Source organism: Chrysochloris asiatica, unplaced genomic scaffold, assembly GCF_000296735.1.
Source record: "Chrysochloris asiatica unplaced genomic scaffold, ChrAsi1.0 scaffold00234, whole genome shotgun sequence".
Classification (NCBI taxonomy): Eukaryota; Metazoa; Chordata; class Mammalia; order Afrosoricida; family Chrysochloridae; genus Chrysochloris; species Chrysochloris asiatica.
In genome coordinates this window covers 1,154,200-1,170,737 of record NW_006408752.1, presented here as the reverse complement: position 1 = coordinate 1,170,737, position 16,538 = coordinate 1,154,200, and the positions used below count along the sequence as shown (strand labels likewise).

General features: G+C 46.2%; 1 protein-coding gene across 1 annotated transcript; it reads right to left on the bottom strand.

Annotated features, from left to right (window-relative positions):
- Positions 1-2,355: 2,355 nt before the first annotated feature.
- OTP (orthopedia homeobox) lies at positions 2,356-9,975 on the bottom strand. Its single transcript, XM_006873281.1, has 3 exons — positions 9,939-9,975; positions 8,285-8,694; positions 2,356-2,886 (listed from the first exon to the last, which is right to left on the bottom strand). Exons 1-3 carry the CDS (start codon positions 9,973-9,975, stop codon positions 2,356-2,358), a joined length of 978 nt encoding a protein of 325 aa, XP_006873343.1.
- Positions 9,976-16,538: the final 6,563 nt, after the last annotated feature.

Here is a 16,538-nt window from a genome sequence, read left to right as displayed (position 1 = left end):
GCCGTTGGCTTCACTTGAGTATCTGAAGCTGAGCCTAGTTCTAGGGACATAAAGGGCCAGGGTAACATCATTAGCAGGGCCAGGGTAAGGCCTAGGCCCTAGGGAAGTCAAGAGCCAGGGCGCCTGCGTATACCGCGTACCCTGCCCGAGTCCGCCTCGGCTCTGGGCGGCGCCATGCGCAGAGCTCAGGGTTCTGAAGGCCAAGGGTGCGAACAGCGAGCCTTCTCGGATCTCCACGATGAGGCATTCACCGCGGTTCTCCGGCACTCCCTCCTGTCCACAGCCTGCCTCTCACGCTGTACACACTCACCCCAGGGAGACTCTTCCACAACTCCTTTGTCCGAGGGAAGGCGTTCACCCGAGAAGCTCATCAGCTCTCGGACAATGCGTTTCGTGCCTGCAGCTGCGTCCCGAGGCTCATCTCGGGTTCGGACGCTTCGCCTCATGTGGGCTCGAAGCCTCGCGAGGCCCCGAGCTCGAGTGAAGCCTCCCCAGCCCAGCTTCCGCATTTCCGGTCTGCAGGCCGCCTAGTGCCAGGCCTTACCTATATCGTCTAGCAATGGTATCTGACCTTGCTGCTTGAGGCCTAGCGTGGCAACCCCAAAATTGAACCCAAGCGTACTGAAGACGTCCCAAATTCTAGAATCCCGGCAATGAGAAATCTATCTTTTAGTAGGAGCACGAATTGGGAGGCCCCTACCATTCAAAGTCACACCAAAACCCATCGTTCTCCATATCACATACTGAAAACGGTTTTATTTTATCCATTTACATTTAACTTGATATAAAGTTGTCCGGAAAAGTCAAATAATATGCTTTATATTAGCTCAAACATTTATTAAGAAAACCAAATTCCATAAATAAGCACAGACAATAAGTTAAAACATATCACAAATTGACCAGTATGTAACAAGAATGCTTTATCTACACAAAACATCCTATTTCACATGTTTGTTCATTCTTAGAAAGCGCTTCTGTTCTCTGGGTTTGGAATTGACCAGCACATGCAGAAAGAGCTGATTGTGTTTCTCTGTACAAAGTTGCAGGGCTGTAAGATGTCCAAGTGCACCCACCGGCGTCGGCAGGGGCCAGGGAGGTGGCCGAGGGGTCACAAGGGACGACAGGACGACCACAAAACAACCAAGGGCAAAGAGCAGTGAGAAAAAACGGAGAAGGAAGCAAACAAACACCAGTCCTGATGGGTCCAGAAAAGAAATGGGGCTTTGCTTTTACAAAAGGAAAAAAAAATTCTTGAATGTTTATTTTATACTTCCTTATAAAGACTTATCAAAATGTGTAAGATCACCTCTTTCTTCTTCAGCACATGACTACTTTAGTCTACTCCAGCCACCCAATCCACTGGTTTGTTCCTCGCCAAGAAGCCTTCCTTCCCTGCAATACCCTCACAGAATTGAGTTTAAGAAAATAAAAATAAGATCAAATAAAAGCGTTCTTTTGCAAGCCAATAGAGGGCCGCATGGATGTGACTGGGTGGACAGGGCAATGGTAGGGTGGTGTGACAGGAAAGAAAGACGTTCGAAGGAAGAATACAAGGATAAATCAAAGTATATCGTTTGGGCCCTCAGATGAGGCTGTTCGTAGCAGATGATTGTTGTTCTCCTTTAACACAAAAATCCCTAACATTGTGCTGTCCCTTAAATACGTCCGTGTGTGACCTAGGTGCACTGTGTGTGTACGTGTATGTGTGTCTGCGCGCGCGTGCGCGTGTGTGTGCGCGTGTAGTCTGACAGTGAGAGAGAGTGCGAGTGTGTTTCCGCGCACAAACCAGTCTATTGGTGTCTGATTTCAGATCCTGAGTCGACTCCCTGGTAAGTAAAATGGCGGGAAGGATGCTTTTTGGGCAGGGCAAGAGAGGAGGGGCGTGAGATGCAGGGAAAGAAGAGACAAGAGGGGAGGCGGCGAGCGAGGGCCGTGGGCGTCGTGTCGAAGATGTGGGTGGGAAACCCGCCAAGACAGAAGGCGGAGAGGAGGGCGCGGCGAGTGCGCGAGCACAAGTGCGAGCCCGGAGGCCTGGGGTCGCGGGCAGGGATGGGGTGAGGAACTGACGAAGGGGCCGAGGGAGGAGCTGCGTGGGAAAGGAAGAGGAGCTGGCTTAGGGGAGGTGGGAGTGTGGAGGAAGAGAAGCTTGCGGGCTGGGACTGGGGGCGAGCCCCGGCAGGTGGAGGCGACAGGTGCGGACTAAACGAGACCGGGCCGGGGGACCGGGCAAGGGACTGGAGGGAAGGCGGGACTGGGGGCCGGGACAGGGCGTGGGACCCCGGGTGCGCGCCGCAAGGGCCTCTGGGCGGCTCTGGGGACGGCACCCCGGGCGGAGCCCGCCGTGGCGCTGCGGCATTAAGTGAAGCTCATGGAGACTGTGTGCTCTAGCGCCTTACGGCGGAGGGAGGCGATGCTCGTGCCCCGCCACACGTCGCTGCTGTCCGGGGAGCTGCAAAGCTGGGGAGAGCCGGAGACGTTGCTGGGGCCGGGGAGGGAGGCGGGCACCATGCCGGGGAAGGCGGGTTGGTAGAGGTGCGACTGCAGCCCGGCGCCATTGGAACCCGCCAGGCTGTTGGACAAGCCCATGGAGTTGGGCGGCGGCCCGGCTGCCAGGCTGCACTGGGACAGCGACTGCGCCATGGCCTGCTGCCTGCCCAGCGCCGGCGGCAGCGGCAACTGAGACACGCCGGGCATCGCGGCCGCCGCCCAGCGAGTGTCGTTGGCGTGGAAAGAACACAGGCTGTCGCCCATGGCGGCTGCGGCAGCCGCGGCGGCGGACGGGAACTGAGGAAGGCCTGGCGTAGGCAGCAGTGTTCCCGGGGCGCGGAACACATTGGTCGTCTTCTTACGCTTCTTCCATTTGGCTCGCCGGTTCTGGAACCAAACCTGGAGCGGGCGAGGGACAGACAGCCACCGTTAGTGAGCTGGGCCACCGGGAGGGGCGGGAGCTTGAGCCCCAGAAACCCCCATCAGATAAACCCACACCCAGCAGAAGACCCTGGTTCTCCACTTGTTCGTGGTTAGTGGCACCCAGAGCACCTACAATCAGGGACTCTCACTGTTGAGCTATCTCGTTCCGGAGCGCTTACTCACAAGCAAACACACTGCTGGGCGCGGGTGTTCACCACGCCCTTACACGTTGCCACATTCTGTGCACTGCAAGTGTCAAGGTTCGACTCACAGGTGTACAAATGAAGATAAACATGTGTACCCATGTGACTTAATAGCGTGTTTTTGTTTTGTTTTGTTTTAACACGGATGGGATATGGGATTTTCAGAAGCCCTGGAAATTTGAAAATTGGTAAGGGGCCAGGACATAACCACTTTCAAAATCAAAAGACAAAGGAAAGCCCCTGACGCCACGTTTGACAGAACAGAAAGGTTAATACGCCTAGCTATCTGCGTGGGAACGTGAGCTCAATGAGTCAGTGTTGTTTGGCTCGCCACTGTGCCTTCTGATTCCTCGGTTTGGGAAAGCACTTGGTTCTACTACCCAAAATCTCCGTACTACATTCCAAACCACTCCAAGGATACCTTTTTTTTATGCTGGAACCTGCTGCTGGAATCCTGAGCTCCAAGGCCTACAAATCTATTCTGTTCAGGAACTTACCAAGTACCCCAAGCACTAAGATCTTTGGTTCCCTCAAGTCACCCCCATTTTATCTATAGACTAAAATTATCCTGGATCTTTCAGATTAAAGGAGGTCAACTTTAAAACCCACACTACCTATTTAATTTTGCTTTAAAAAACAAAAAACAGGTGTCTTTTTCCAGGGAGGTATATTTAATAAAATAGATTCCAAGTGAAAATGAGTCTTTTCCTCTTTCTTAACAGTGGCCCAGGAATTTCAGAACCTACGGATGTCAAATTCACTACCACAGGGGATGAGTTCTGTCTGAAATCAAATATATCAAGGAAGCTGCCTCCTAAGATGATCTTCCTTTTCCACACATTTGAATGTGGTATATCTTCCTCTGCATGTGTGTGTCTCTTTTTGTGTCTTTCTCTCTAAAACATCTAGTCAGCTGGAGGTTTACTGTGCATAAATATAAATGATGTGGGCCACATTACTGATTGAGTTTCCTCTTAGAATTCGGTTAACACAATGGGATCACCATATTAGTGGCCAAAATGTTATTCATCCATTAATTCATTCTATCTAGTGTTTACTCTGCAAGCTAGAGTATCTTGAGTATGGACCTACCTGCCACCATTTCCATAAACCAGCCATGCACAGCAGTGTTTGCACTTTCCTGCAAGTGAAGACACACTCTTCACTTAGCAGTGTGAACCGCATTGCAATCTATAGTTGTCTGCAGGCCCTGGCCTTTCTGTCATATCTATGAGGTCGACTACCACTTTATCTTTCTCTGGTTTCTACCCCATTTCCCACGTTGACTGCCTACCCTAGTGTCGAGCAGTCCCTGAGTTGGTGGCGCGGTGGATTAATGAGGCAACAGAGGCCTTGATGGTGGACGGGATCAATGCTGCCTGCTTCAGATTGAGCTGTTAGCAGGCTTTGGCTGAGGGCAATTGCAGATTGCTTTGAAGGACCCAGCCAATGCTGGATTGGGGGGAGGTAGATATGGAAGAGAGCCCTAGACAAGGATGGTATCCTCACAAACTGCACCTGAATATATTTTGAGAGGTTCTATATCTAGACCAGTTCCTAACACCCTGCACATTCTGCTAAGGCTTTGAACAGTGAACTGTGAAACATTTGGTTGTTTTAGGTGGGAGAATTAGGAGTAGGGATAAGAGACACAAAAGAAAAGAAAGGGGATGGCCTGCAAGCATATCAGTAGAAACTCTGGGCACCAGAAAGGTTTCTGACTCTTAAGATCTGCTCATGCACAGGGGGAGAAGAACAGCGGAAAGTAACTAAATATTATAGAAATAATCGAAAAATCGTGCTCAATTACGTTTGAGGGTTAGTAGTCAAACGGTGGCTACAAAATATTTTATGTTCCATGGCATACTAGGGTTGGGGGGAATTCTGCATGGGGTCTGAGCACTTCCATTCTAATCTATGATGCATATGTTTTTAAAATGTGAATGTTTCCACTTGAAAACTAGAGCATGACAGATTAAAATGCAGGCAAAACCTAAGGGAGATTTTGAGAATGCACAGATGGCAAATCCAGAGATATATCAACCACAGTCATAGGCCAACTTTATACTCAGTTTGAAATGCAGCTCTTCTCCAAGAATGCTTAATACAACAGTGAGAATCTAATGGAGGTTGGAATCTAAAAATCCACTTTCATGATATCTGCTGTTACAGTAATATAGACATACTGTAAATGTATTTTAAAATATATAGCCCATTTAATTCTACAGCTATAAATGGCTCAGAAATAGAGAAAGAGGAGGAGAGGGAGAGAATATTACTTTTCCCCCACCTCGAAGCAAACGCTTTATGAAGATCTCATTGGAATCCAGCAAATGATTAATGTGAAGATTTGGGAGGAAATCTGGGGAGCTGTATTAAAGCCTAGATCTCAGGTTCATTTCGATCAGCCAGCCGTGAACTCTGGGCCGAATTCATTACACTTTAATAGTGCTGGGAGAGGAAGAAAATGCAATTTCTCATTCCATTAGAAAACTAGAAAATACTCTCAGCTTGTCCCCCTATTAAGATGTGGTAGGTGACAGGGCCATTCTGGGGGACACGGTCAATGGAATTACAGCACATTATTTTTGTTCATATAAAATATTGAAAGGCAAGCCTGACTGTGCAGAAGTTATTTCACTGATTTGGTTTTTATGTAAATAAAATATTGAAAGTTAATTAATCCGTGCTAGAGACTAATGATTATGCTTATTATATTGCATTTGATCGCATAATTTGCATGATTCTCACATTGCTGCTTAATAAGCCATTCCAGGTTATAAATAATTCTGAAATTGGTTTCTAATAATGGCATGCTATAAAAGGAATGGTTTTATTGCACTAGCCAGAAAAGGGGAGCAATATCAGACATGGAATTGGCCTCTATGTGAGTAGAGTTGCTTTAACAAATACTTAAAAGTATGATATTTGCCAGATATAAATAGAAAATAAGTATGTTGTATCATTTACTCTAGAATCAAAAAGCATTTTTTTAAAAAAATACAATTGCAATAAATTAAATGTTTAGATCATTTTTAATCAGTGTGATGGCCCACATACTAAAAAGAATGTGTGGCAATCTGTTAACTATAAAGAAAACTATAAAGTACTCATCATATAAGAACATAAACCAATTACTATTTAATTTGAATTTGGTCAAGGAGCAATGTTACAGTGAATTGTGAAGTAAATACATTTTCCATAAATTATTTTTGCATTACATTGCATAATGTTCATCATTTTGAAATGTTAATTAAGAAGGTTATGTTGATCTGATTACTTTTTAAACTATGGAACATTATTTTTAAAAATATTGAAATTGCCATTCTATTAAATTGTTTCTATCATCAGCCTCAAGCTATTATCTTTGGTTGAATATTATGCTATAACAATTAAAGTACTTTGTCTCTTTCGTCTTGCAAATTCTTTTGTGTACTTTTTGAAAATAACTGTCTGTTACATAGTTGATATTTTATTTCACTTATAACTTTTATTTAAAAAATCATTGTCATTAACCTTTGGAAGACCTAATAAAGTTTAATAGACCTCATTTTCTTTTTTTATATAATCAGTTGTACAATTGTGATTATGAGTTCTATTTTAATGTAAACTAATTACCAGTATGACTAGGTTAAGCAACAGTATTTTAATTCTTAAAACAAACTAATACACAATACAATTCTCTAAAAGCAAATTTATGAAATTTGATTCTATGGTATTTTAATATGTCCGTATGATCATTAGCAGTAATGGAAGTATTTAAATTGTGTTTATCAAGTAAAGCTTTCAGCTCAATTTCAGATTTAGAAATCTGTGCTAGATTTTAAAAATGTTTAAAACGTGTTAATAATACCGCTATAGATTTCAATTTGCATCTTTTGGTGTGTAATTTGAATGACCAGTTGTTTGGTCTTCCAGAGCTCACTAAGAAAACCATCCAGACGTATATATTGGGTAAATATATTATTATGTTATATCCTGAATATTACCTTATTAACTTGAGTAGTTTCAGTCCCCAATGATATTAATTTGCTGACTCTTAGGAGAGTAGAAACATGTTAATTATTACAGTTTACACTCTGATTAAAATGCTGACTATAGAAATATTCAACATTGTGATTAATTTTTAAACACAGCCAGTTCTGGCTGGCAAGTTAGGTAGGCACTCAGGATATTGGACCGAAAATAAATACACACGTCCAAGACAGCAAAGGAAGGTTTTCAGCACCCTGGATAGCTCAAAATGAAGCGAGCCTCTTTGGAATTTTACTGTCCATAAGGTATATTGTTTTCATTAAAAAAAAAAATCTCTTGAATTTCATTTGGCTTATCAGGAAAGTTATAGGTGTGATTTTGAAGGCTATTTATCATTTCCAACTTGCAGAGTGGTTGGATGGGATTAGAGGGGATCAGTAACAATTTCGTCTACTACCTGTCAGTCTTTCACACTCTAAAAGTTCTTTCTTCAGGTCATGTATGTACAACAGAAAGTTTTCTTTATCTCCCTCCACCCTCCAGTTTTCTCATGGGACCCTAAAAAAAATCTAGGGCTCACGGGCTTTAGAGGATCATTCCAATGCCCTCAGTCCACTTGTAGTCCACCAAAGCAAACCCCTTGCAAATAACAAAACAAAGGGTTTTACCTGCGAGAACTGGGTCGTAATAGTCAGTAAAATAAGCCACTCAGAAACCCGGGTGTGGCTTCTGAGAAAAAGACACCTATTCCACCCTACTTTCTCCCTTTTCATGTTTGTTGTGTAAGTATTGCATCCCAGATCTATCCAGGCATTCAGCACAAACTCATTAGGGGTAACGAAATACTTGTCAATTTCGCGGGATAAAGTTGAGGTGCGCGCTCTGCGTAGCCTCCTGGTACACCGCGGAGGTTTCCTGCTCAGGAGGAAGAGCAAACCCGTTCGCCAAACAATGCCGGTCTCGCTTTTGAGGACTCACTGTGGAAATGTGGATACACTAAAGGAAGATGGGGGTCCTGAGTGTCCAGTGGAGATGGCGATTGGGCACAATTTCTGGGCATAAAAGGAGCTAACTCGACCCATAAACGCGGAGGAAGGTGAGGCGCAGCCCAAGATCCCGACAGAAGAAGGAAAGCCCTCTTTCCCTTTGCTAAATCCTCCCAAGCCCTTCTGCCCGGGCGCCCAAGCCCAGCGTACCTGCACCCGGGACTCTGTGAGCCCTATACGTAGTGCCAGCTCCTCGCGCATGAAGATGTCGGGGTAGTGAGTCTTGGCAAAGCTCCTCTCCAACTCGTTGAGCTGTGCTGGGGTGAAGCGCGTCCGGTGGCGCTTCTGCTTCTGTTGGCCTTGTTGTTGGCCAGCTTGGTTCGGGTTCGGGCCGCCCTGGGGCCCCGGTTGCTTGTCCGGGTCCTTGGCGCTCACTGCCAGCGAGGCTGGGGTAGAGCCCACTGTGGTGATGTCCTCCCCTGGCAGCAACGTGGTTCCCTCCACCGGGTCGGAGTTGGGCGCCAGGTCTCCTGGATGGCCCCCGGGGTCAGAGCCCCCCACGCCCAGCCTACACTTCACCGCCTCCCGATGACCCAAAAGCTCGGCGGCATCTTTCATACCTGAGAAGGCAAGGGGGTCGCGGTCACTACTTTCCTGACGAGACCTGGAGGGACTGTCCTCCCCGCGTGGTCCTCCTGAAGCCCCATTCTCGGTTCCCTTCGCTCCCACACTTGCCCTTTGGGCGAAACTCCTGGAGTACTCAGCTGAGCTCCCCAGGATTTGGACTGTTAGGTTGGAATGACATCTCCCAGCCGGGTCGCGAAGTAAACAGCACAGGCTCTCCTCCTCTCCCATAATAAAGCATTCCCAATCCCGGCAATAAAACATACTTCTGAGTTCCTTTCATAAACCGTGCCCCCTGCGCCCAAGGAAACCAAGAGTAGGTCCTTGGACTAGGAGGACAAAACAGAGGAAAAGGAGGAGGAGGAGAAATTAAAGAATTCTTTGGCTTCTGCCCCACCTGCACTTTGGCAACTCTCTCTCTCTGGCCCTCAGTCTATCCCCTCTCACCTTTGGAAGATGAATAAAGTCTCCAAACCTTCCACCCCCGAAATCAACCCAAATCAGCTCCGCCTCCCCCTCAAATCAGAGAAAATGTTTGGAAAATGGAGTCACATCCATCAGCAAAGACTTCCAAACCAGAAACCCAGAGTCCAGCAACCCAGACAATGTAAAGCAAACTCCAGTCATAACAGAGAATCAAACTTTAGAGAATTCAACTTTTCTTTCCGGAAAAATAAAAGGCGTATTCCTCTGAGTCATAGACTACGCCAAGTTCCTTGCAGAAGGTGGGATGCCTGTGAGGATGGATTTGGCTTTTTTTTTATTTTCTCAAAAGCGCACTTAACAAATCCGCCTCGATAGCAGTTGCTTCTCCTTGTACCAGATTTTTTTTTTACAAACTCAACCATATGGAGACGAAGAGGAAAGAAGGGAGAGAGAGAACTAGGTAAAAAAGACAGAGAAGGAAGAAGAAATCCCAAATCAAAGTAGAGGGGGAGGGGGGAGAAGCACCTCCAAACAAATTAACGCGAGGTAGATTACCTTTCAAAAACATAAACTGGGAATAGGGACAATAAAAATAAAAACAAAAAGAAACAACATTCCCAAGTCCTTTTTTGGATCTACATATTCCATAGATTTTTTTTATAAGACGACGTTAAATCAAATTAAACTTTAATGCAGCACAATTACTTTTAAAGAAATTAGTCCATTTAGGGCGCATTAAGGTAAAATAAGGAACAAATTGACAATTTCCTGCCTCGGCTTCTTCTGGCTGCCAGGGCGAGAGGCGCGCACTCACCTAGCCTGGCGTCCAGGAGGTCGGCGTGAGACAGCATCGCGCACCGCTCCAGGGCGAAAGCTGTTCCCCCCCAAATTTTAGCGGCTTTAAGTTATTTAAAATAGATATAAGCTATAAGCTATACGATATAGATATATATAGATCACCTAAATGAAAGAAAATTCGGTTTGTGGTTAAAAAGGGGGCTTCTTGCATTATAATGTCCTTTAGAGAGACGGGGAGGTGCTTAACAGTTGAATGAACCCGTGAGCAGCTCGGCAAGGGGACCAATCAGGAGGGCAGCCTGCAAATGTCAGCGCCCGGAGAGTCCCCCACTCCGCCCGCCCGCCCGCGCCCGCCCGCCCGGAGGAGGCGGCGGCAACCCTGGCGGCTCCAACCCCCGAGCAGCAGCTCAAGCCGCGGCAGCCGCCTCAGCCTCGCCCTAGGCTTCTGGGCCCGGCCTCAGTTAATTCTTCCTTGCAATTTTCTCCCAGCACACCTTTCCTTTCCCTTGCCCCTCCCTGCTCGCTTCAAAGGCGCCGCTCTGTCTCCTAAAGCTCGAATCTTCAAAGGGCAAAGCCTGTGCAGCGGCTAGAGGAGGGCATGACACCCGCGTGACCCGGGAGACGCCCTTACCCACACTCTCTAAGCTGCCAGGGAAACGTGGTTGCCTTAGGAGAGTTTTGATCGCCACTGTCCGAGAAAGGGCGGCTCTACTTTGCCGCCGCCTTACTGGCTGAGCGAGTCGGGGCGCCTTGGCTGGGCCGTAGGCCTACCGAGCCCTAGCCCAGCGGCACACTTAGAGCGCTGAGCTGAGTGGGCCTTGCTGTCGCCGCCCCAGACTGCGCTCAGGGTCATTTAGTGCTCTCAGCACCGTTCCCTCCGGAACCGAATTCCTCTGACAGGTCTGCGCACTCATCCAGCCCCAGCCCGCTCCTTTGGTAAAAGTTTCTAAGTTCAGCTTGACTCCCAACTCCATTTAAGGCTGTAAATAAAGTTTAATGCTCTTTATTTTCCTCTTGAATATGTTAAACTACTTGAACAATTTAAAGTGCTTTGCACAAGTGAAGCGAACCATTTCTAATGTTCTGATTTTTCAGAGCCAGCCAACAACAAAGTTTAGATTAGTAATATATTTCTAACCAGAGTAATTTTCAAGATCATTAGGCATTTATGTAATTAGTGCCAAATCTATAAGCTTTTATTACGATTATTAGAGTAAAATCAGTATAAATTTGTACTAATTTACTACTGTTTAGACTTGGCTGTCAAGCCCGGAGGTTCTTATTGTAAATGATAACTGAGGAAATTAAGTGCAAAATTCTGTACCATTTCTGATCTGCTCCTAAACAATCCGTTTCAATTGTATTTGTAGCAGAACATAATGCCCTTTTAAAGTTATTTGACTTGTATTTTTATTTGTAACACAAGAAAAACGTCCTCCACCCAAGCACAATGAAAACGGGTATTTACTACTCCCAACTTGATTAACATTGATTTTTAATTCGAGAGTGATGCAATTAAGATTATTCATTTAGTGCAAATAAAGCTTCCACAAAAGGGTGGCCCTATGAAGTCTGTTTTAAATAATACCGAGCAAATGGCTTTTTTTGTTCGCCGTCCAATTGACTTACACAAAACATTGGAAATGCTGCCTGAGAGCAGATGTGAGCGGAATTGTGTGTGTGTGTGTGTGTGTGTCCTTAGCTGTGTGTGTGACAGGGACCCAGCAAGGAGACAAAGGAAGCAGCAAAGCGGACTCTGGGGCAGTTTTGTTTCCTCCTCAATCCTCCGCAGCGGGTTCCCCTCCTCCCAAGCACACGCACGCGCGCACACATACACGCATACACAAACGTTATGAGTTCAGGGCATCGGGCACACAGGTTCTTTCGGAGCTGCGGAGACTGCTTCCCTGGAAGTCCTGGGCCTGACCGAGCTTCGGTGACAGCCGCAGCCTCTGCCGACGCGGCCTATGTGGGACTAAGACGCAGGCAGGGACTGCCAGCTCCCGCTCGGTCGAGTCCAGCAAGCGGCGGCATGTCTGGTAGCTGCGAGGACGGCCGCCTAGTTCCTGATGTCCTCTCGAAAAAGGTGTTGTCTGGAAGGAGAATATTGAAACCTAAAGCAAATACTGTCCCTCCAACAAATGTCCCTTGTCCCCAAACAAAACCTCAAATCTAGAAGTTAGAGCGCTGGGCGAACTCAGCAGAAGGAAGCAGTTCAGCGGTCCCGGGCGGGGAGCCGTGCGCCCTGGAGGTGGCTCCAGTGCGCACCTGGCTGCGCACGCCCAGGAGCTCATTGAGGGCTTTCTGTCCGACTGACTGGGGCTTGTGGGATACCCAAGACGTGAGTGCAGCGGCAGAGGTGAGGGGAAGGGACAGAGGAACAGATAAGGGGCCTGGCAGGGGACCCCGCTCCCACAAATACGCAGATCCGCGGAGGCTTGCACAGCTGGGGTTCCGCACACGGTCCGGAGGGAAAGAAGGGAGGCCGCGGCCTGGAAAGAGAAGGGAAAGGGTGCGGGACCCGGAGTCTACACGTATGTGCACACAAACACTCAATTCTTTATCCCACAGTCGCCCTGGAACAGCCACGGGCGGTGCCGCGTCGTCCCACACGCACTCGCTCGTATATTCTGTTTTCTTGTATCTTTCAAGTCGATAAATAAATGTGTAATAGTTAATGTGAAGACACATCAGAGTAATAACAATGGGACGAAATCAAAGGATTATCCATCTCTGTTAGTAACTGCTGAATAACAATGTTGCGGCGTGATTGATAGCCCGCTTCATTTTATGACTTTTCTATTGGTCTTGATTTTTATAGCAGTATAAACAAACTAAATCATTTCTTCCAAGACTTCAGAGCATACGCATCTCAGAGAGGGACTGGGGGATTAAAGGAATAATAATAATAAAAAAAACCCGAAAGGGAAAAAAAGGAAATCTATAGATTGGGAGGGGGCGGAGACGGGGGCAGGAGGGGGTGCGCATTGAGTTGGGGAGGGTGCAAGCTGGAGCCGAGAATCAGAAGCCTGCTGCCAGCAAGCGTGGCAAGGAAAATGACAATTGTCTGGATGTAAAATGCTCGCCGCGCGCTCGGTACTCTCTCTGCAGCTCGTTTCGGCCAATGTCTGAATCCACCTGGGCAGCGCCTGAAATGTATTTACCAGAGTTTTATTCCCCGTCATCTTCCCACGTTTCTGGGGCAGCCGGGAAAGTGCCGGTCAGGCCCATTGCTATTGATAATTTAAGGCATTTCCCACATGATCATGGGAGCTGAAGTCCCTAACAAGGCGAGGCTTTAGCGCAATGGCCCCCAAATCTTCAGAATGACAAGAATGTCTTCAGAAATCACTTCAAAGCAAAGTAAAAGGATTTTCTATGACGGATCCAGTGATTTTTCCTCAATAAATAGGTTTTAGATTGTTACACACACGTAGAAGTGGAACAAAGGGAACTACCAGAAAATATATTGGTTGCCCCTAATAAAATTTATTTAGACAGTTTACTTCTCATAAAAAATAGAGATTGAATTTTGTACAAGAGCCTGCCAAGGGGCTATGCACAGGGAAATCTTTTTTTCTTTTTCTTTTTTTCTTTCTCCTTTTCCCCCCTTCTCCTTTTTAACGAAACACAAAGAGCATTTAAAGGCTAGGGAGCCTGCTCCAGCTTCTTCCAGGTCGCGCGCCCATACAGAGCCAGAGAACGAACTTTACGGCTTTGAGAGACGTCTGTTTTCCAGGAGATATACAGCATTTTTAAAAACAAAATCTTGATATAAATTACAACAACAGGGACTACAAAATCGTTGTCCTTGTGCTGCTCTCTGTCCCATTCCAGAGCAATACTTAAAAATACAGTGTCATTGGGCCCAATTGGGAGATGGGATGGTGTGGGAGATCAGAGCACTAAATGCCTTAAAGACAGATTTGTGCTGATTAGGTTTGTAATGCTGATGTTCTTTCTAATTGTATTTCTGCATTCATTGCAAATCCTTTGTAAAGAGAGTCAGGGAGTGAGAATAAAAAATATATACCGGGTGCTCTGGGAAGAATTGGGTTCTGTGCCCAGCACCCTAATTGCTTTTTCCACTTACAGAAGCCTCGGGTGTTCATTAAATGTAACTTTCAGCTCCTTGGGTTGTTTGTAAACTGCTCTCTTTCTTTGCAGACAGTGAGCTGAAATATGGCGCGTTATTATTCACATTCCTGCTATTAAATGCTGAATTGTAACATTGTTCCCTTTAATGAGGAGCGCCTCCCTCAATAATTAACGATCTCACATTTTCCTATTTTCTTGCCTGATGAAAAGAATCAATTTTAATTCTCCGTAAATTACAGCCATGCTTTTGGGTATTATTTGCTTACAGAAAACAAATCAAGTGACTTGAACACTCCTGTTTACTTTTCCAAATATGCAGCAACCCAAATGCAACCGCAAATCAGATCGTATTCCAGATCTACTTTAGAAACGGAAAAAGAATAAAGGATGGGGGGCAAACAAGTACTAGAGGAAAAGAAAAGAACCTCTTAAGTCCACTGTGTTTGGAACAAAGACAACCACTTATCAAACATCCTATCCTGGGTGCCAGAACTTATGCCCCCACCTTCACCCAACCCTTACCCTACTCCCCAACCCGGGAAGGGGACTGCTTGATGTATGGCTATTTGTGTAGGGGTGGGGATTAAGTTTGAGGGTGGAGTGAATGGAATTCTAGGAGCGGGTAGCCAAGATGCTAGAAAGGGTTGGTGCATAAAAGAACTCTTCCGAGGTTCCGGACAGAGACCACAGCCAAAGAGCTTTAGCTGAGAGCTGGGGTAAGGCCCTGGCGAAATTGCCCTTGGCTTTGCCTTCTGACCCAGGCTCTCTAAAGTAGAGAGAAGAGCCTTTAGCCCTCCTCCACAAAAGCCTGGGCCCAGCCCACACCAGCATTCTCCAAACCTCTCTTAATCGGGAGCGCGAGGAATTCGGCGCGCTCTGGACGAGAGATGTCGGGATAAAGGTACCCGGGAGCCTGTGGCCACAAAAAACTCACCGCCTATAGGTTCCATGCTTCCTAAAGACCTAGGAGCCAAATGCCAAGTACCCACACTCAGCTTATTATTATTATTTTAAGCGCATGGAGCCGGACTGCGTGTGCGTGACACATATATTTGAGTGTGCCCTTGTGTGAACAGTGGGTTTCATTTCTGCTAACTCGTGGCACGGGGATGCGTCAGGGGTGGCGACGGAGCAGATAACTCACTACCAGAAAGCCTGTGACAATATATGAACTGGATATCTACATCTATCATCTATCTATCTATCCATCCATCCACACACACAATACATATAAAAGCTATAATATAGTTTCCCACACACTTAAGTTTGCAAACTACAATCAGCCAGTCCATGTAGGTGACTATGTGTGCTGGGCCTTCTGCCTTGCTTATATTTTCTTCTATCTTCCCCTTTTATCAACTGGCACAGTAGCCCCCAACGCAGAACGCTGCGCACAAAACAAAGACTTCTCTCTCTCTTTTTTCTTTCTTTTCTTTTCTGCCTTTCGCCGGGCAATTTTAATGGCCCCAATTAGCCATAAGGAATATAATACGTGACATGGAGATTTTCTTTGCATGTGTTAAGTTCGTTGCTTTTCTGATTTCTATTTACTCAGGATAAATAATCATATATCAGTTATTCAGTTAGGTGACAAGGCTAGTAATTGGAATAAAAAGAAAAACATCTCATCCTTATTTCTTTCTATAACTAGATATAGCGCTAATAAGACTGCATCAATCTTATCTAGCAAATAAATAAAATAGACAAACAAACAAATTCGCCTCCAACAAGTTAATGCGGTGTATCTGAGTGGAAAGTAGATATTTTCACGCATTCTGGAGATGAGGAGTGACTTTTAATAAAATCACAAGAAAAACAAATGTAATTCTGTAAGCCATTTCTTCCAGCTGCCGGCGCTCACACACTCCCCCTCGCTCCCAGCCCCGCTGCACCGTCCCAACATTTTTCTTTTCAAAAGCAGTTAGTCCCAGGTTTAAGGCCGACACCTGGGGCTTGACTGCTCCAGTTATTTTATACCCTTATTTTGGGAGGGGGCTGGGAAGGTAAAGAGCCTTCCCCAGATAGTATTATTTTCTCTTTTTCTCCTTTCTTTATCTTTCTGAGCTTGTTCTACCTTTTGCTCCGTTTCCTTTTTCCTAACGTTCCCCTTTTCTGTTCCTTTATCCTCTTTCTCTTCCTTTCTTCCCCCTACTCTTTCTTCTCCTTCTCTTTCTGTTGTCCCCTCCTTTTAAATCGATATTCCGGTTTCCTTTTTCTCTTTCTCTCTTTTCCCTTTCCTTTCTTCACTTCTTTTTTTCTCCTTCCCTCCCCCTCTTTTCTCTCTACCTCCCCTTCCCTATCCATTGCCCCCTCACGGCAGCGCAAGTGCGGCTAATTCCGGGCGTCTATATTCACTCAATTAGAGAAATCTACAGAGAAGATCGATCTTCCATCTGCAGACATGCCAGCTTAACAAATTAGATTCTTGTTTCGTGCAGGTGATTTGGTGACAGTTGGGGAATTAGAAGTAATAAGTTGTTGTGTTTGAGTCCGGGCCCCCGCCCCCCGCCCTCGCCCC